The following is a 21,977-nucleotide window of genomic DNA, read 5'->3' on the forward strand; positions in this document are numbered from 1 at the left end:
AGTTAACGATCGGTTGGTTACTAAAATATTTGATCATTATTTTAATAATTGATTAATCACGATTAATCTGATTAAATGTTTCAGCCCTAGGTGAGACCAAGACACATACTAGTATATAAAAGAAATAAAACTGATTTAAGAATAAGCCTGGGACTAGAAGTTATGTTAATTTAGCTACTTAGGAAAACACTTGATGTTAATCAGTTAAAGTATTTTTAAGATCATTTAATGACTCAGATTGACTCATTTAATTGCTTGAATAAACAGTTTTTTGTAAGTTTTTTTCTTTCATTAGAAACAACAGGCAATTTTCTTAATCAAACAGCAAAGAAACATTTAGAAAATCAATCAGCAGTTAAGCCGCGACAGAACAGCAGCAAACATTTAAAGAGTTTTAATCAACAATCTTGTAAATGTGAATGGAAAGCCACAAAGCTCAGATAGATTAACACTTCTGTTAACACTGCTAATCTATGCTAACACTTCTGTGATTAACTCAGACGCCTCTACTGATGTTTGTTACTCTACCGGGTCTGAACAGAACCGGTAGATTGAACTAAAGATGGATGATTCTGATATTTAACATCTACCTCTTTATTCAACCTGCAGCTGAATGGAGAAGGTGGACATTAGTGTCCTGAGCAGCAGGATAAATATCCTGATATTCTGATCCTTCTTTTAATTGTTCATAGAAAAATTGGCTGATAGGTCAGCATCGATTAGTTTATAAAAGTTACAAAATTGGATATAGATCTTGTGCTTCTAGACTCCATGTGTAAGGGGTTTGCAGGTGATCAAAAACGCTAACTTGCCTTATAAAAGGTTAGAGTACCTGCAAACCAAATGAAAGGTTTGAAGGCGTTTAGCGCGAGGCCTCTCTAGGTCTGTAAGATCTAAACAAACACAAACAGAAGCAGGAGCTCAGAGGGCAGTGAAGGAATAACAGCACAGTGGCTGAGAAAACAGGGAAACAAGGCTGATAAAGCTGAGCTTATTTGCGTTTGATGACATCTCCATCTTTCTTCCTGCCCTTCCATCTGCTCCAGTGAGCCTCTTTAGCTGACCTCTCATGTGGCTTCCTCTCTTCTGCTCCACTCACCTCTTTAGTCCCAGCAGCTGCAGTCCTTTCACTAACTCTCATTAGTCCACCAGTTCTATTTGTTTATGGTGGCTTCAGCTCACTGACCCCTCATCTGCTCTCTCTGACTCTTTTCCTATCATCCTAAACTTCATTTCTCCTGCCAAGCCTGCTCTCTCCCTACTGTCTTTCTCACTCTAGCAGTTCTCTAAGCAGCCGCTCATTAATAGGGACGCTGGTGCTCTGCTCAGCCTCTGGGTCCCTCTTTGTGTTTGCTGTTTATTTCTTTTTGTCTTCTCAGCAACAAGAAATTCTTTTTTTTGACGCAATACCTTGCTCATGTTTCCTTTTCTGCCTTGCCAGGACGCTCAGAATCAAATTGGCTTAAGTGAGTAATGGATGACACATGTTGTCAAAGTGCAGGCAGTTACGACTGCGAGGAATCTTTAGAGGCTTTGGCTGTTGCCAAAGGTTCTGCAACCAGTTCTAAGATTACTGAGAGCAAAACGGGGCCAACAAATATATCTGGGCTTCGTTTTGTGTTTTAGTTGACTGAATGAAAGCCTATCGGTTTGTTTATTCCACCAGGGAGAGATGTGTGGGAGGATTCTTTTTCTTTTTACCGGGGGAGGTATGAAAGGGTCACCTGAACAGAGACCCTCTACAATCATTTATTTAGTGAATATTCTCATTCTAACTTGAGGTGAATTTACCCCTTCACCCATATCCCCCAAAAATCTAAGCTACATGTCATTTAGCTTGTTCTACCTGCAAACCTTCAGTTCTTGCACCCAGAATAGAATAGCAATGCATGTATTGTTTAAATGCATCACTGTACGAAGAAAAGGGTTCAGCTGCCACTGTTCAGCTCAAAACACTATTTGAACAGAATAAAAAGGTAGATTAATGCTCTGACACTTAAAGTTAAACATGTTTACATATACAATGCATAGTAATGGGTATGAAGCCCAGTATCTAAACGGCCCCTGGGGCCACATACAGCGTGAAGCAGCTTCCCGGACCGATAATGACGTTTTTAAGTAACTAGCAAAGTATCTAGCAACTTTCTACCAACTTTGTTGCCAAAAGCTGAATAGCTCTGAGATAACTGCCCCTTCAGCAAGCAGTGAGTGCTGCTGCTGTTAGCATCTCCAGCTTTGAAACTGACAGGCGGTCAGCCTTGTTATGCAGCAAATTCTGCCTGCTTGGACCAGAGATCATCCTTCCATTGAAAACAAGTAATGCATGAGAAAAGCTTCTACTAATTAAAACATAATCTTTAATGTTTTTTTTCTCTCTCTAAGTTTCATTTAAACAGAAGCCTCTCTGTAATTGATTCTCTCCCAGCCTCTGTCACCCCTTCCATCTGTGCTTCTGCTACCTTTTGGTTAATAATGTAACTGAATTAAGTGTTGTAGTTTGGGTTAGGATAAAGTATTAATGAATATTTGAAACTATCCGATTATATTTTATGGAGTTAATTTTGTCTTGCCAATAAAGACGTTCCAGTTCCTGCTGAATTTCTTAAATAAAGGCACGACCAAATACTGGATGATGATGTTATCTAGAAACTTCCAGCGCTTCACAATTAGTATTTGCATGTTTAATGTGGGATTTCTACCCCAAAGCAAATAGGAACATTTGTCCATTTTGTACTAATATTCTTTTAATTTTTTTTTGCTTCTTTCTTCTTTTTTTTATTTTTTATTTCCTTCTATGCTTCTTTTTTATTTCTTTCTTGTTTCTTTCTTGGTTTCTTTCTTTCCATCTTTCTGTCTGTCTGTGGTGATTTATATTGTGCTTTTATTATTTCATTTATATAAAAAAAGCTTTTTTGTGTGCTTTTGTTGAAACTGTTTGCTTAAAAAGTAGGGATGCACCATATTGGGATTTTGGCCGATATCCGATATGCCGATATTTTAAAACTCATGTAGCCGATAACCGATATCGATACCGACGTTCAAGCTGGACAAAAATAAGTAGTCATTGAAAATAGCAGTTTTGTTATCCATTTCTGACACTTTGAAAAATAATATACTCAAATATATTTTCATATGCTGATATCAAATTGATTTTTAAAAACGCGGTATCGATCTATTTTACTTTCAAAATCTCGTGAAATTTCATCGTTCTGTTACAAACTCTCATGATATTTTGCAAATTCTTGTGAGATTTTGTTAGTAAAATAGATCGATACCGCGTCAATATATCAACATATAAAAATATGGCAACATTTGGTGAATTTTCGGGGGATTTCGTAGCATAACGATGACATATAGCAATATTTCATTAGTGAAAAAGATTGATATGGTGTTTTTAAATGGCAATATATCAGCATAGGAAGATATTGGGATATTTTAATGTATCAATATTTTTTCCCTCGTCTTTAGAATTTTTTAAGTCTGTAAAAAAGAAGTTTTTAAGGAAGAAGAAGAAGTATTTTTATTTTTTTTTTTAGACTTTAGAAACTCAGAAGCTGATCAAATATCGGGTTAAATATCGGTGGGGTGGCCGATGTCCGATATTCAGTTTTAAGGCCGATACAGGCCGATACCGATAGGGGGCCGATTATATCGGGCATCCCTATTAAAAAATGTAAATAAAGGTATTGATAAAATACAGGAAGATTATTGGATTATTGTTAAGTTTATTAGTATTTATCCTTCATGGTCATATGTATATAAGCCAATACGATCTTGTGCATAATGAGGATAAAAATGTTCTAACATGCAGTAAAATACATGTGTGGCTAATTTGCTTCATTCCAGCTATCAGTGTTAGTTGTGCTTCTTTTCGGGCTGTTTGAATACCAAATAGTTTAGAATGACCTCCACCAGGCACATAATATTTACTGCGGTCATAAAATCTCACTCCTTACAAAGGAATGCAAGGAGAAGGTAGAAACAAATCTTAACTCCTCGGTTTTCAGCAGATGGAAAACTTCCGCCCAGCCTGGGAGGAAACGTCCCACACCTCACAGCTCTGTCTCCTACCAAAACTGCAGCGGTGCAAAATGGTGGAGCAGGAATATGATGCACATTATTTCCCCTGAGGCTGAATCACAGTTGAACAGCTTTGCTTGTATGAAGCGTCTACACTCCAGAACCAGTTTCCATCACCGTGCAGAAAAAAAAGAAAACAAACAAGAGAGAAAAAAAAAAACAATATCATAGATAAAAGACTTAAGGAAAGTCTGCTGGTAACTTTTCTAATATTCAAACTTCAAGACAAAAGCAGGATTGCAACTTTAGGTGCAGCTTTTTCTCATTTTAATTAGTCTTTCTTTACCAATGAACTTTTGCAGAGGTAAATACTGTAATCCCACCAACGCAGCACATAACCTCCTCCTTAAAATCATCCATGAAGCATCTCACAGTCCTAACTCACACAGCCAGGTACGTACCTCATGTTCCACACTGGATAAAACAACATTAAAAGCTTTGGTTTGTTTTGCCCTGGTTTCCTTTACATGACGACCCACTGGGCTCACATTAAAGAACCAGCAGGTAGGAGCAGGACTGTAGCTGTGACAGCATGCAGGGTCTGACCCAAACGTAGGCTGTTACATCAAAACAAGCTAATACAAACAGTATGTCTGTGAGGCAGACACCCTGTCTACTTTTAAGGCTATGCTTAAAACTTTCCTTTTTGATAAAGCTTATAGTTAGAGTGGCTCAGGTTATCCTGAGCTATCTCTATAGTTATGCTGCTATAGGCTTAGACTGCTGGAAGACATAGGGACCCCTTTTTCATCATTCTGATTCATTCTATCTCTATTCTTCCACTCTGCAGAATCTGTTAGTTCAATCTCTAACCTTCTGCTTTTTCTCATAGTAGCTTCATCTGGTCTGTTCCTGTTTGGCTGTGACTCCATCCTGGAGAGAAATATCAGCTGTACACCTTTATTTATAGATGTTGGAGATCAGCCTGTTTTTCCAGCGTTGTCCTGTTTCTCTGACTGTGACTAACTGGATGTGCTCTCTTCATCCTCTGACATGGGAGCTGGCTCGGAGCTCGTCTGCCTGGCTGTGTGTTTCCTGGACAGGGCCGCCTGTGGAGCTGGTTGACAGTTGCCTTTTGTATCTATGCTTCTTTTTCTATCTCTGCTTCTGTGTCCTTGAACCCCAGTGGGCCTCAGCAGATGGCCGCTCACACTGAGCCTGGTTCTGCTGGAGGTTTATTCCTGTTCAAAGGGAGTTTTTCCTCTCCACTGTCCCTACAAGCATGTTTAGTGTGAGGGATTGCTGAAGAGTCAATGAGTCGATGCAATCAACTGGTTTTCCTTAGAAAAAAAAACTTAGAATCAATCTGACTGGATGATCTGGTTGAATAGTATCTATAAAGTGCCTTGAGATGACATGCGTTGTAAATTGCCACTATAGAAACAAAGTGAATTGAATTATGTGGAGCCGTTCTATGCATCAGGGGATTTCCTTTCTCTTTATAACATTTTTAGATGAATTTCTATCTCATCACTCTTTTAATTACAATTAACAACATCCAACAGACCCAGACAGCAGCGACGGTGGATATATCTGCACGGCGCAGAGTATGAATCCGTTTACCTCCTGCATGATATTTCCTAATATTTCTTGCTATGCATCTTGTAACTTGATGCATTAGCTGCTCCACACCCACACCCACCCAGTCTCCATGTGTCCCCCCCTACCCTAACTTGCTTCCAGTGTATCCCTCTTTGTCTGGCGCTCTGCGTCTCCCAGCCTCTTTGTATGGAGCCTGCCACAACATTTTGATTTACTTAAGTGACTCCATTGTGCAATCAGCCTCAGACGTGAACAGCGTGCTTCTGCTCGTGTCCTCTGTGTGTGTCTGTGTGTTGTTGGGAGGCCAATCCCGACGACTGGCCTGACATTCATTAGCCTGATCAATGATTGAGTCTTATCTTACCCCTCTTCTTATTCCCTTCTCATCTTCAGCACATTTTTTATTTATTTATATATTTTTTTTACATTTAGAGCCAGCTTTCCTCTTCATGTTTATTTTGCTCTTTAGCTCTGGACATGATCAGCATTAGAGTGGATGTTAGATCTGTCTTCCTCTCTCATTCCCTGACCCATTGATGAGAACTGTTGAGAAATATGGTGTTTTTTTTCTTCCCTCTCCTTCCTCCCTTTCGTTTAGTGCCTCATTGATTGGTTCTGGTGTTGAGGAGAATTGCCTGCTTGATCCCAAAGTAAAAAGCACTAAGTGTAACTCGTGTTTCTGTGTACGCCGTGGTCGGACATGTCTGCTCCTTTCACTATAGACGATGTCAATAAAGCCTGGCGTCATCCCTCTGCTGGCAAAGAAACTTGTCTTTTTTATGCTGCTTTTTCCGCTCTCGGCTGATTGACTTGGCGTCTATTGAGGCTTCTACAGGCTGGACGCTGGATGATTTTTGGCGTCTTTTGGCTCCCGATGGGGAAAAGACAACTTGTCCGCGTGTAGCAGCAGGAAGAAATCACACCCTGATTGCTCCGAGCGTCTGTCACCTCTGGAATAGGTCATTAGCTGCAACTAATGGTCGATGTACACACTTGAAGCAAAGTTAGAGTCCTCAGGATTTGTTAGTTAATTCCTCATCCAAACATTATATTTAAATTTTCAAAAACATCCCTTTTTATTACCGGACGGATATTTTATTTTATTACTGAATCTTCTTACAGCCAAGTCTGTTAGAAATAATCAGATCTGAGCTGTATCTATTAGATCTGCATCTGTATAACCGGATTGGACTAAAATGCATCGGGCAGAGCGAGGTGAAATAAGCAGACCTGGAATCGATGTAAGTAGATTTGAAATCCCTCTTTAATTCCCTAACATGACTTTACTGTTGGCCTGTTCCAAAAGCTGACTGGAAATCAACTTTCAGATGGTTCCAGTTCCTGCTGTTATAGTAGAGAGTTCATTATTTTACCGTTACCATGGGAAAAAAACCTAAAGATCTAAAATCACATTAATACAGTGGAAGGAAAAGCCTAGCAAAACATAATCTAAAACCTTTCATCCAGCACAATGTGTCATATTTGTGATGTAAAATAAATGTGTTGTTAAACTGAAGCAATTTACATTACCTTCTTATAGTCTGAATTATTTTTAATGCCATATTATTCCTTTGACATCCAAAAGATCTTGCTTCATTGTCTTTATAATTACTATAACCACAAAGCTCTCAGGATCAAATGTTAGTTCAGGTTTAACAAACATGGCTGACGATGAAGAGACAGTGGAGATACTGTACTGTTTATAACAGCAAAGAAGCCTCACAAAAATGAACGCCATCTACTGATATTAAGTCAGTCTAAAGTCGATTGTTGTTATTGATCAAATAATGATAGTTTTTCCCCTTTCCATATATTAAAATTTTTTTATTTAGCCATATATTAAACTTATAAAAGAAGCTCCAAATTAAATGCTAATAATTTATTGTGCTGTATTAAAAACTGCCTGAATTAAAAATGTTTTCTCAGACATTATCGAACTTAAACGCATCCATTAAATATAACAAAGCAGGAACCAATTAAGTTACAAAATGCAAAAAGTAAGATAAAAAATGAGAAATAGTTAGAATCCCCCCATAAATTGAGATTAAAATTCACTAAACAAATATATATTTTGTGATAAATGCTTTTTTTACCAGCTTTGCTTGCTGGCTGAATGTTCTCAGTCATTGTAATCTTATAGAAAACATGAATTTCTCATCTGTTCATATTTTATAAATGCTGCGAAACGCAGAACTCAACATTTCCACAACCTCAGCAGAACGCAACCCATCAACACCGGCAAACAATCCCACATCACCTGACTGACTTACTGACCAATCACAGCCCAGCACAGTCCTTTGTTTAACGCTGACAATGACCTGGAAGGCGAGGGTCTGGTGGCTCAACGCACGAATCAACCAGGCTGTAGGGTGTCTGCTAAGCCAGTCATCATCATGGGCCAGGAAATCTCTGTGAAACTGGCTCCCTCCTAATTCTCTCCGTTTGAACATCGTCCAGCAGAGCAGCACCGAAAGCTATACAACAGGTGTCACAGGGGTGTTAAAATGTTTGCACTAAGCGGTGGCTGAGTTCTAATTCAGGGGCTGCGTCCTCTGAAGGACAGATTTGCCTGTTCGGATTAAACGACTCCTTGTTATGCGGCCGACAAAAAGCAGCATTCTGTTCGCCTGTTTAGAAGGACAGGTCCGCTGTATCCTGCGTAGCCTTAGATATACCAGGATTTATTACCTGAAAAGGGTAAATAGTGCCAAACAGTGGTGAATATTGGAAGTGCAGTTTAATATAATCCAAGTATGTGAATAGTTCTGTCTGAAATTAATGAAAATATTTGTTTTAAATGGTCATTGAGTCAGATATGTGTCGGATAATGTTTGGTTTATTCAAAGGTATAATCTGTCCCTGTGTAAATGGGTTTGTCTGATATTAAAGCTCAGGTTCTGATATCTCTGCAGTTGGGGACTATAAATGTGATATTGGATGGAAAATCTTAATCTTATTAGCACCAAGAACAGCAGTGAGAAGTTTGGCATCCATTATTTACCTGCTTTGTGTTGCTGTTTGCATCGCTCATACAAGCTTACTTTTCAAAAAAAGATTTGCAATTTGTCCACTATGTCAGACTCACCAACAGAAATGGAAAATGGGGACAAATATGTAGAACGTGAACATTTCACCAGAATGATTGACAATAAGGAGGACCACTTATTTACCTGGACCTGGAGAAAGAACATCCTCCACTACAGCGTTCAGCTCAGATTCCAACATCTCCTCAGTGTGGGGAGTATAAATCTGATACTCGCTATGACGGTACTGCTGTTGAAGCTCCTCGGAAATTTTATCAGCACCAAGAACAGTAGTGAGAAGTTTGGCATCCATTCTTTTCCTGCTTTGTGTGTTAACTGTCACGGTTACTAGGCGACGGAGGGTACCGGTGGTGAAAGCCAGAGAAGGCTGGACCTGCTGGAATCTATAACTGAGGCAAGTTGAAGAAGAACCCATCATGGTTGACTTCTGGAGGCCTGATTGTTGAATGATTTATTTTACGAAACAAGACAAAAGCCCAGCATGAAGCTCCAGATCCTACTGCAAAAAGATGTTCTGTTAATAGATTTTATAAACTTTGGTTTTCCCTCCTGAGTTCCGGATCTTTCTCTTTTAAACCATTGAAGCCAAACAGAAGCATCTTGGCAGCCCATCTTTTTCCAAGCGTTTCTGCTACATGGTTACACTAATCGGACTAGATGGTGTTAAATGTTGCCAGTCTCCATTTCACTTACTGTCTCTCCGTCCTCTTTGTCTTTCTGCATAACATAAACCAGAAGGCCTTGCTTTTACTTTGCGTGATTTTCCACAAAGATCCGTGGTGTGAAGAAACACAAGTTTAAGAAGGGGGTGGGCAGGAATATAGATAAATAACAGGAGAAGGCCTGTCTAGATAAAGCAGGAAGTGGTAAGAAGGATATTGTAGAAGCTTGGCTGAACATGGGTTGGTTAGGTCAAGCTGGGACTGCTTTGGGAAAAGGAGACCACACACAATGCCTTTTAGGCATTTCAGGAACCAAACTTCAGAGCTGTTTCTGATTGTGTTTAGATGGAAATGTATATATAAGCAGACGTCTGTCTGTCTCTGCTGCCATCACTCCTTCGGCTGGCTGTTTCTCCTTTTTCTCCCTTTGATGCCGCTTCTCCTAATGGCATCTGACTAATTGTGGCACTCATGGCCGTTCGTTCACACTGCCTTTCCTTTCCAAACCTTTAGTGTAAGAGGACCGATCCGAGGCTACCGACCCGCCCATAGAGCTCAACATCTGGTTCTGATAACGTTAAAAAGAACCAGGACTGAGCTGTGAATGGAAGCAGTTGGTAAATATCATCCTGGAAGATCTGGATTCATTAGAACTAGACAAGCTCCTACCATAAACATGTTGCTGCAATATTTTAAAGCACAGAACTCAGAGAAGTGAATTTCTATTAGCTTGTGGCGGAAATGGATAAAATTGGAAATAAACACGGTGCAGTTAAATAATGTAATTCCAAGTTTGTACTTCTGATTTTAGAAAGTGGAACAGAGCCTTAAAAAGACCCAGTTACCATCTAGACCTATAAAAACACCTAAATGTTAAAGTAGAGAAATAAACCCAAAGTGTTCATCCTGATAGTGATTATTTGGTCTTTTTTTTTTTTTTTTTTTGAAAAGTGCACTGGAAAGAATCAAAATCTAGTTGAGTCATTTTTCTAACAAAAAAAAATAAGTGCATTTGTTTTTGAATTGAGGAAATAAAAGAGACATTTTGCCAAGACAAGACAATTTACATTTAAAATGAGAAAACACAATTGCATTGTCTTATTTCAAGTGCATTTTATCTAATTATCTTATTTTAAAGTAAAAAATCTCACTTCATTGGCAAGCTGTCTAATTTACTTACCGGTACTCAAATCAACGGTAAATAAACTTCATTTAAGACATTTGTACTTATTTCTAGACCACTTTTCCAGTGTGACAATCATTTTCTGAACCAGTGGTACACTGCTAACTATGTTTTACTATTTGGTATCAGTTCTCATCTACACCTCCATCGACAGCGCAGCTTCTGCAGCTTTAACCCCTGCCTCCGTGAGCATCAACAGGGCTGGCCCACGCTGAAGAGGGGGGGAACTCAAGGACAACTTACATTCTTCTGACATGTAAAATGACTTCTATAGAAACATACTATAGGTTTCATCATAAAAATATGTATTTTTAAATTAATGCACTTTCAATCATGTATAAATTATCACTTTAACACAAAAAAAGCCTCCTCAAAATCTCTGAAAGACAAACTTTTTTTTGTTGAACAAAGATGAGTTTAACATTTTATCATGATTTGACGCTTTTTTTCTGTACAATTTATGATATTTTTTTTCTTTTATACACTGGAAAAAATGAAATCTAGATACCGGTAAGTCATTTTTTCTTAAAAAAAGTGCATTTGTTTTTGGATTGAGGAGGTAAAAAAAAACATTTTGCCAATGAAACAAGACAATTTACACTTAAAATAATAAAACACAATTGCATTGTCTTATTTCAAGTGCATATTGTCTAAATATCTTATTTTAATAAATGTTTTCTTATTTCTAGATCATTTTTCCAGTGTATAATTGCACATCATTGTTGGAATCAAAAAGTATACTCCACTTTTACTGTGAATAAACTGCACACTTGCCTCCTTGATAACTTTTCCAAACACTAGATGATGCAAAGAAAAAGCAGCCAGCAAACAGCACAGCCAGAGCCGCAGTGACTTCATAGTTGATGAGTGAACGATCTGATCATCCAAAAATTTTTCTAAGTATTGATTGCAGGGGTAGATATTACCCACAGACATAAAAGGGCCCCAAAATCTAATTTTTCTTAGAGCCCCACGGAGACTCTAAGCACCAGCGGCCCTGAGCACCAATGTTCATATTGAATTTATACCGCTGCTCGTCTCTTATCCCTCCTGGCTTCTGATGTGGTTTGTGCTTTTTCACACTGAATCAAAGACTTTACCTTTTCTTTTCACACCTCCGCTTCAGAAATTCTTCCTTGTTTACACTACAAAATAATTTTAAAAGACTTAAATTAAATTTATTTACGCCTAATTTGAGTAGGTAAATAAGATGATTTGCTAATGGAATGGGTGTTTTGACTGTTAAAATAAGATAATTAGATAAGATGCACTTGAAATAAGACAATGTAATTATTTTTTCTTATTTTGAATGTAAATTGTCTTGTTCCATTGGCAAAGTGTCTCACTTGCCTCCCCAATTCAAGAAGAAATGCACTTATTTTTTATTTTTTTTTAGAAAGAATTGAAATCTAAATAAGTAATTTTTCTTCAAATAAGTGCATTTGTTCTTGAATTGAGACACTTTGCCAATGGAACAAGACAATTCACATTTAAAATAAGAAAAAACTATTGCATCGTCTTATTTCAAGTGCATATTATCTAATTATCTTATTTTAAGAGTAAAAATACTCATTCCATTGGCAAATCATATTATTTACCTACTCAAATTGAGGCTAAATGTACTTAAATTAAGACTCTTTTACTAAATTCTAGCTGGTTTTAGCAGTGCGGTCCTCTTACGGTAAATATCCAAAATGCTTTAGTTCACTACCAGACCAGCGTAAACTACACAGATAATACATAACAAGCTAACTTTCCTTTGTTGGATCACAAATCCTTTTCATGCAGCCTGAGTCGCACGGAAATGTGTGAAGTCATTGAACGTCACACGGTGCTTTAATCCACCACAACTCCTTCATGGTTCCTTTAGTTCTGCTGTCGTTGTTCCTTCTTCTCTGCTCCCTTCACTCAGCATTCTCCTAGTTCTAAGCTGAAACTCTCAGTCAATATTGCAGAAGAGAGCCATAAGTGGAAGTGGAAACAGAGATCACACAAATCAGATATTTATGAAGTTAAATACATTAAATTCAATGAATTGATGAAGTATATTATATCTAAATTCATTTAGAATAAACATAAAAAAAGTTCAACCAAACAATTTTCTAAACAGATTGTCTAAAAGAGAAAAAAGAAAGTATAACTTTAAAGGAACAGATATTTTTAAAATATCCAGACAGAGAACAGATGGAAAGATGTTTTTCTATTAAAGGTGTTGATTTATGGAATAAGATTGTTAGTGAATTAAAGCAGTTTATTCTGTTTCTAGTAAAAAAAACTGAAGGTGATTTTGACGAGTCTATATGACATTGGATAGGCTGATGAATTGTTGCTTTTATTTATTTTTTTGTAGCTCACGTTCTGAGTAATGCCGTTTTTTTGTTTGATTGTTTTTTTGCATGGTTGTAATTATCAGAGTTGAATAAGTAATACTTTATTTAAAAAATGGAGGAGGATCATATAAGCTTTTACTTCTTTCTGCTCCTTTTATTCTATTCAGTTGTCACTTGCACAGGTTTTGTTCTGTTGTTTTCTTTTAATGAATGAATGAATAAAATAAATAAACAGCAAGCTGTAACAGCTTAACACAGCGCTGCTGGAGGTTCTTTTGAACAGGGTGTGCTGTGAATTTTTTTTTTTTTTTTTTTTTTGGGGGGGGGGGACCTATTAGCCTATAGGCCTTTAAAATGCAATAAATTGATTGAGCTTCCCTACTTTATTGTCATATACACGCTTTCAGGGTCTGTAACACCCAGACTTCATCAGTTCTCAGCTGAGTATACGCTCTATTAATTAAACTTCACTATAACACTATAACCAACAGATTGTTAGTTATAGTGTTATAGTGATTTGCTCAGCTGGCATGAACCTGAGTCACTGTGTTTATGTCACATGTGACTCTATTAGCTCCAAAATACTTTTCACAAGGAAATTATTTTATTATTGCACTATTTAATGTTATTGAACAGTTCTCCACATCCATTACACAATGAACACAAGATCTAAATAACACAATAATACTATGCGGCCGTTCCAAACGTTGCATTTCTGAATTCTCCTGAGTGAATAAAGTTAATGTGATTGGTCGATTATCAAGAGGGCGGGATTGTTGTGGCGGAAGGTTCAAAAGCAAGTTTGATTGTGGCCGGTGTCTCTGAAGTATCTTTCTAACCAGTTAGCAACTTAGAGCTAAAGTCTCTAATGAGCGGATGAATCTGAAATGCGTTTCTGAGCCATATTTCCTCCTCGCTTCTCTCATTAGTCTCTGTAAATTGACTAGTCTGCTGCCGCGAGCGATATAACCTCTTTACACAGCGACCACTGGTTTGCTTGACGTTGCCATGACAACGTAACTTCTGGGAAGTTGTGTTAATTTGGCCTCTAAGTAATGAAACTAAAATCCAAATAAACGTAACGGTAAATGAAAAAAGTCAAACTTATTTCCCAAAATATTCATGAGAAATGTATAAACTATGCAAAGTTTTTATAATACATATTTTTTAAATCTCCCTTTATACCAACCACTAGGGGATGCTGCAGCAACCCCCAGCACCCTCAGTTCCCGTGGCCATGGCATCACCCGGGACCCCAATAAGCTGCCATCACATCAGCCTTGTTCATAAAACTGACTCCAAAGCTGAAATATATTTCTGTCTCTTTTCAGATTAATCCTGAACCACCAGCTGAAAACTCCCCGTTAGGAGGTAGAAACAGATGCAGGAGGTGAGGGTTAAAATGGGACGCAGGGATGAGTGTGGCATGGTGATGTAATAGAGAGCAACACATCAGTTCACGGGTGCAAACGATTAGGTGTTGGTAGCAGTGACACTGGTTTTAGCATCGGATGCAAAGGATTGCAAAGACCCACCACACGAAGACAAAACGCTCCTCATTTCAGAGACTTTCTCTATAAACACAGAGCCTGCTGAGTGAATGGACGCCCTATAAGGCTGTGAAAGGATGCCAGACCTGTTGGTGGCGCTGTGATATAATACAGGAAGACAGAAGCTGAGGATTGGAGCCATTGTTGTCATTTTCAGGGTGTGGCCCGTGTGTGTTTTTGTCTAGAGACAGGCTGATGATGCAAGCATCTCAGACAAATCTGCCTGGAAACCATAAATGGAGTTTAGAAATATTTGAACTCCTGGTTTCCTTAATGTTTGCTGACAGATCCCCAACATGGCGGCTTTGTATGGACAATAGTCGGGTTCAATAAGGTGCTTTTAGGTTTAGGCCTGAGTTTGTCTCGGCATTAATAGGTGCTAAAATATAACATGCTCCGACTCCTCAGGAGAGCAGCCATGCTTTAGGCTAAACGCTGCAAAAAATGGAAATCTAAATATGTCTCTTTTACCTCCTTAATCCAAGAACATACGCACTTATTTTAAGAAAAAAATTATCTAGATTTTAAATTTTTCCAGTGTGAGAAAACATTGCAAAAGATAATAAGTAAAAAAAATTCTTAAATTACATGTATTTACCCTTAATTTGAGTTGGTAAATAAGATGATTTGCCAATAGAATGAGTATTTTACTCTGAAAATAAGATGATTAGATATTATGCACTTGTTTGCACTGGCACATTGTTTTTTTCTTATTTAAATGTAAATGTTCATATTCCATTGGCAAACTGACTCACTTTCCACCTCAATTCAAGAAAAAATTCACGTATTTTAAGAAAAAAAATACTTATTTAGAATGAATTATTTGCAGGGCAGCGAGGCAGCATTGAGAAAAACATGGCTTCCAGGTGAGGATGTGCGGCTAATCAAACCCATTGTTGCAGTAATGTGGGTCAAAACTAACAGCGTGTAAACACGGTGCACCATCAGTGGAGATGGAGCAGGAAATCATCAATCTACAACTCCATCAACTAAGGTTAACGTAAACGAAGAAAAGAAAAACCCTGAAAGTCGGTTTACCATGAGTTACAGGTATGTACAGCCGAGCTGCATACTCCTCCTCTTCCTCCTCCTCTTCCTCTTCCTCATCAGAGTCTGGCTCAACAGCATCTGCTAACAGCGGGTTGTCATGTGGATTTGAGTGTGGATGTGATTGGTCAATGACAGGTGATGGGCAGGAGGGGGAGGGCATGGGAGAACCTATGAAAGAACACAACCAAAAAGAAAAAAAAAGATGATTTTAAAGAAAGAAAACAAAAGTTAATCAAATCTTAAAGTAAAATGGCTGAAAATGAAGGGTGATGGTTCCTGCTGAGGGGGCATTATGGGATATGAGAGTGATGACATCACAGCAGATGAAAGGCTTTAATAAAATAGACCAGAACCTGTGGAGAACCTAAAGAAGCTGGTTCTTCTGGCTGAACCAGACTCTGCTCGCAGCCTGAGTGGTAAACAAGAGGAAGAGCCGACTTTTTGTTGCACCGCCTTGAAAGCAGGCTTACAAGAAAAGTGCAAGAAAAATCAATTGTGTATTGATGCGGTAACCTTGACATTTACTGACTGCTGAATGCTAAACTGCACAGCTCCTTCTTTGTGTACATTTGTGTTTCTGCTCTGAATGGAGGTGTTGGAGAAAATTTGTCTAAATCTAGCAGAAAAAAATGCAACCAAAAAAAGATGAGGTTAAAAAGACAAAAATATACTATTTCATTTATTAATTTAACTAAAGGACAGCATAAATGTAACATCTCATTAATATACAGTGGATTTGTTATATTTTAGAGCAAATATACTTCAAAAACTTTATCAAGTTTAGAAGAAAAAAAAAATTATTTCCATTAAAAACATATTTAAACAGCGTTTGAAGTAATGTTGCACCTTACTAATACCAGTATCAGGCGGGGCCCCGATCCAGCACTAAACTGGTATTGGTATGGGTGAGTACCAACAAATAGGGCAACGATACCATTTTGAGAACCTAAAGTTTATTCAACTATTGTCCCCCATTCCTAGCCTAGTAAACTAGCCCCACCCGCCAGCGGCATAATCAGTTTTCCCTGTGAGTGTTCTAGCCTCCATCAATGTCCCAGGCCCTAAAACTGGCGGGCCAATCACAACGCAGAGATGTGTTTTGAATTTCTGAATGCAAAGCAGGTGGACTTTTGACGACAAAGCTGCGTGAAACTGGAGAAAGAACAACAAGGAAGATGGCAACAACTATTGAACAGTTCTGGTTTGATTTAGCTTTGGGATCAGTTCTGGAAGGATTAGACTTGGGGTTTTCATTGAAACGTGAGCAGGAAGAGGCTCTACGCTCATTCATTTTTAAGAAGGACGTATTCGCCGTTTTACTGAAAGGCTGTTTGTTTACACTCCCCCACCAGCTTCCTGTCACACTCCCTACATCACAGTCAGTTGCCCTCATTGGTCAGAGCTTTGGCATATAGGCACAGACATGGTTTGAAAAACAACAGGTTTTTCTCATCAACAATCTTCTAATGTCTCATTCATCGGGGCCAGACTAGATTACACATTTAATCTCACATTTAGTCTGGTTTATCAGGCTAACCCATTCCAGGTAGGCAATAAAAAGTTCTACTGGATTCACTTTGTTTTAGTCTTTTTCCTGCTTCACAAAGGTAGGCAGCAGCTTGACATGAAGCCATGATGGTAATTATTTTACATCCAAGTAGAATGCAGTTCTTCATATACACACACACACATCAATTTCAAACACATGGTATCGGTATCGCCTGATACTCCACAGCCAGGTATCGGCACAACACTACTTTCAAGCCACAGACTCTAAAAACATCCATATACACAGATTAGGGCTGCAACTAACGATTATTTAGCAAATCGATTAATAATTGGATAGCCAAAGGTTCCTTAAAGAAGATATTTTACAAAATGAAACCAGGTGAAACCAAAACTTTACACCTGAGGAGTTCTGGATAGAGCAGATTGACACATAAATAATATTTCTTTATCTTGAATGCAAATATTTATATATTTTTAGTACCATCTTGATATAATTCCTGCTCTAAGTGGGTCTCTCCGTCTGCTATCGGCCTGTTTTAGAGCCTCTATACTCCATTCAAAGATTATTCCCTGTCATGTTATTGTACACATCAGTTTGCATTTTAGTTTTTAATAATTGTTTCCCTTCTGAGGAACAATAAAGGTTATTTTAATTCTCCTGCATTGCTTCTAAATCGTCACTCAGATAAATAATCCTGTAATTTTCCTCCTGGTTACCGAGGAAACCAACACATTAACATCCACTTTATGAACTCTGGTTTTAGCAGGAACTATTTGGAGGCTGTTTGAGGTTCAAGTCTTAACCTCTAACGTCGTTATCCTGCTGTTATTTGATTTTATTATCAGCTGACTTGTACTGCTTTTTTGTTACTCTTTTATGGATTTCTACATATTCATCAATTAAAATAAAAAAAAAACAAGAAAATAAATTTTTAATTGGAGTCACTTGTTGTTATTCTTTTTTTATTTCCATTTATTTCACTTCAGTTAAATTCTGACATTTCTTAAACATTTCCTCCCTGGTAGTTGTTTCTGACATATTCCGATCTAAAAAAGTATTTTAATTGAATTGAACCCCCCCTCCCTCTGTGAGATGAGTCCAGCCAAGCCGCCCTCTTTGATAATCCCACATCAAAGATGAAACGTGCAGCTGATGGAGCGTTTTCTGCCCCAAGACTCTGGATTACCGCACCTCCAAGTGTCCACACCCTTCAGCGCTCACTTCAAAACTCACCGCTTCTCCTCGGCCTTCCACTGAGTATCACACATATAGTTCTTTCTCATTTATTTATTTGATTTAAATTTTTCTCTATTTGCAGTTTTATAATTGTTGCTATAATTGAGAAGCAGCTTAAAGGAAACTGATCTAAAACAGGATGTGATGAATCTATATCTCTTTTCTCCAAGGCCTTTTGTTTCACAGAAATAGGAAATCACATGTACCATATTATGTAGTGTTTTACATTGAACACACACACACACACACACACACACACACACACACACACACACACACACACACACACACACACTCCTTAGTTTGACTGATGTCGGATATTGGAAAAATAAAGTCTGTTTGGCTTTCACTGAGGAAACATGAACATTAGAGGATTAGAGGAGCATGAGAGCGATATTAAAGAGTAGACGTGGTCTGCTGCACTGACTGCACAAATTAGGCACAACAGAGCAGCACTATTACACCTTTGTCTGCTACAGAAAAGTCTTTTTTTGTTTTTTAGAAAAAAGCAGCTTTTAGACCAGTGTGCTGATTTATTTCTACTGACATTTACCGTTTTATAATTAAAAACGCTGCTTCAGTAAAAATGGTAATACAACTATAAACTACAATATGCTGAGATAAGAGCATAATCATTAAACTCGCTCTATGTGTCTATGTTCCACAAAAAAATACAATCTTAACGCATACAACGATGATGCAATTCCACTGAGAACTGAAGAAAGAAAAATGCATTCTTCAATTTAAAAAGCAGCAAAAACATCAGATTTTCATTTAGGTTTATTTCTGAACCTCTTCTTTGTTTATCATTTTATACAAATAGTAGATTTTGTAATGATTTTTAACATAATTTGAAAGTTTTTTTCCATCTCAGATGAATAAAGTGAAGACAGAAGACGTCATAGGGTTATAGAACTGAACATTTATTTAAAAATGTCATGAATTGAATCCCTCAGAGTTGCTTTGTGGAACTGATGACCTAAAGATGCTTCAAAGGAAACAGAGTTTTTCTTCTCTGTTTAAGCAAAGACTAAATAAAATCAAGGCGAGGAAAGAAAGGACGTAAACAGAGCAGCCATTTTTCCATTACTGTGGGTTTCCAGTGTAAAACATAAAAAGCTAAGGTAATCACAGCATAGTGCATTTTTATTACGATGGTTAATAAACAAGAAATCCAATTTTTTAACCTGTTGGAAAAAATCCAGCGAAGCCAAACATGAATATCAGAGACGTGGAGAAGCAGTAATCAAACATAAAGGAGACAGAGATGTCCTATCTGAGAGTCTGAATGCAGGTATTTGGAGTTTAATCTTTTAAGGATGTAACGCTATCTTGTTTGTGTCATCTAACAGCTTAAATGCTTAAAGACTCTACTGCTCTCTCTCTGCTTTGCTATTTAAAATCTATAAACACTGGTTTGGAGCAAGGAAACTTCTCTGGCCTGAAATTCTTTTTTCCCATTTTTCCTGAACTCAATAAATCTCCATATCAAAGGCTCCCTTTGTAGAGCTCATTGTTGGAAGGATGACGGAGGAGGAGGGACATTAGAAAGTTTGCGTTCTGGGCCTGAAGGAAACCTGGACCTGGCCTTTATTAACTGGTGGAGCTATTTGGACGTGTTTGTATATCTGCAGTAAATAGCTCAGGAGGAGATGTTTTAATATTAAAGCCAGATGTAGGCGTCCACTGAACGCCACAGGGACGGCGGCTCTTACCGTCTGGAGGTTGGTTGTTGGGGTCCAGGCTCTGCTTCTTTTGAATACTGATCAACGGAGTAAAAATAACCGCGTGAAAGTGGCTCCGAGCGTTCCTTCCCAGGACCTCAGGATATGAATTTATGCAGCATTCATATCTTGGGGGAACACTGGAAATGAGTCATATATATATGAACTACATTTAAAGGTGAAATTGCACAAGACAACCGAGGAGACAGAAAGAGGAGCCTTTGAAAACCCTTTCTTAGTGATACTCTGCTGCATATATTCATGTAAAAAGGCAGAATAAAGCGCAGATTTAAGCTTTTCATTAGTAAGATACCACCCTGTATATCCCAGGTCCTGGCCGATGAATAGTTTTCAACAATTACACAAAATTTGGTGTTTATTAAAAATAAATTTGATGAAAATCTGGATTTTTTTTCATGCACTGGAAAAATGATCTAGAAATAAGTCAAAATTTCTTAAATTAAGTTTATTCCCCCTTAATTTGAGTAGTTAAATGAGATAGTTTGCCATGAAATGAGGATTTTTTTTACACTTAAAATAAGATAATTTGATAATATACACTTGAAATAAGACAATGCAATTGTTTTCTCATTTTAAATTCAAATTGTATTGTTCTATTAGCAAAATGTCTATTTTTCCTCCTCAATTCTAGAACAAATACACTTATTTTAAGAAAATTATCTTATTTACCTGCTCAAATTAAGGGTTTATACACTTAATAAAGACATTTTTACTCATTTTCAGATCATTTTTGAGTGTAAAAGACATCCGGCACCTATTGGATCGATTTAAGCATGTTTAATTACTTTAACACTATTGTTTTATATTCTAAAGCGAAGGTAATGACATTGTGTAGACTAAAAAAAGAAACCTGTATCCTTCAAATGATATTGCATTTCCATATGCTTATATAGAATGTAACATAGTAGTTTAGATATAATATGAAGAGCTGTCATATGAAATTAAATAAAACAACTCTTCAAATCTTGTTGAAAAATAGTGTTCAAGTTTGCTAGAATACTGATAAGTTAATAAAGTAAACTGAAATTAGGGCTGCCACTAATCATCATTTTGCAAGTTGATTAATCTGTCGATTGTTTTTCCAATTAATCAATTTAAAATCAGATAGCCAACGGTTCCTTAAAGAGGATTTTTTTTTTTTACAAAATTAAACCGAGTGAACCTTAAAAGTTTCCACTTGAGTAGTTCTGGATAGAGCAGATTGAGAGATGAAAACATTTTTCTTTAAATGCAAAATGTTTATATATTTTTTATGATTTTTATATAATTCCTGCTCATGGTGTGTCGCTCTGTCAGCTAAAGGCCTGTTTTACAGTCTCTATACTCCAGTTAATGATTAATCTATTACTGAATTAGTTGACCATTATTTCAATAATCAATTAACCCAATCATTGTTTTTTCCCTATGAAGCTGAAGGTTTTAAATAATGCAAACATTGTTTTCAGTGCAGTGCAGCTGCAGACGCTGTGTTTTATTTTCCCTGTTCACAGCAGTGGATCATGCAGGATTCACAGCTTGGCTTTAGTTGCACTTTGAACTCAGCTCAGAAAGAGAGACTAGAATAAAACGAGTTTTTTTAAACTTTTTTTCTGAATTTGTTTTCATGAAGCTATTGGGAGAAAAAAAAATGCAGATTTTATTGATAAACCATACTGACCAGCCCTGCTCAGGAATGCTCAGTTCCACTGCTAAACTGGTTTCAAATGCTAGCAGGGCCTCCAAGTAGGAGCAGGAAGGCTGAAAGGTTATGGTGACAAACCACCAAAAACTCCAGGGACCCACAGCACCAAAACCCTCCTTAAACAAACCAGGAGGAATAACAACAGCAGGGCTGTGGGAAGCTCTGAGCATGCAGACTGCCTCTGAGAGACGCACAGTGGTTCAGATCATGTCAATATAACATGTTAAAACTTTAAAAAGCGGAAACAGCTAAATAATCCTAAAGAATATCAGGCTTAGTATCTTCTCAGATATCAGATTAGAAATAAAAGTAATTGCCCTGTTTTTATTTGAAAAATGACAAAGAAAAAGGAAGCTGTCCATCA

General features: G+C 37.5%; 1 protein-coding gene across 10 annotated transcripts in view; it reads right to left on the reverse strand.

Moving 5' to 3' along the window:
- LOC107088586 (teneurin-3) overlaps positions 1 to 21,977 on the reverse strand; it is a 471,923-nt gene that overhangs the window by 225,880 nt on the left and 224,066 nt on the right. For 7 of the 10 annotated variants that reach the window (XM_015380861.1, XM_015380858.1, XM_015380863.1 and 4 more), the window contains one exon: positions 15,430 to 15,609. The exons of the other annotated variants lie outside the window; for them this stretch is intronic. In XM_015380861.1, the coding sequence (XP_015236347.1) occupies positions 15,430 to 15,609 (180 nt within the window). The remainder of the gene's footprint in view (positions 1 to 15,429; positions 15,610 to 21,977) is intronic. 10 annotated transcript variants of the gene reach the window in all.

The sequence above is a fragment of the Cyprinodon variegatus genome, unplaced genomic scaffold (genome assembly GCF_000732505.1).
Source record: "Cyprinodon variegatus isolate N-32 unplaced genomic scaffold, C_variegatus-1.0 Scaffold223, whole genome shotgun sequence".
NCBI classification, from domain to species: domain Eukaryota; kingdom Metazoa; phylum Chordata; class Actinopteri; order Cyprinodontiformes; family Cyprinodontidae; genus Cyprinodon; species Cyprinodon variegatus.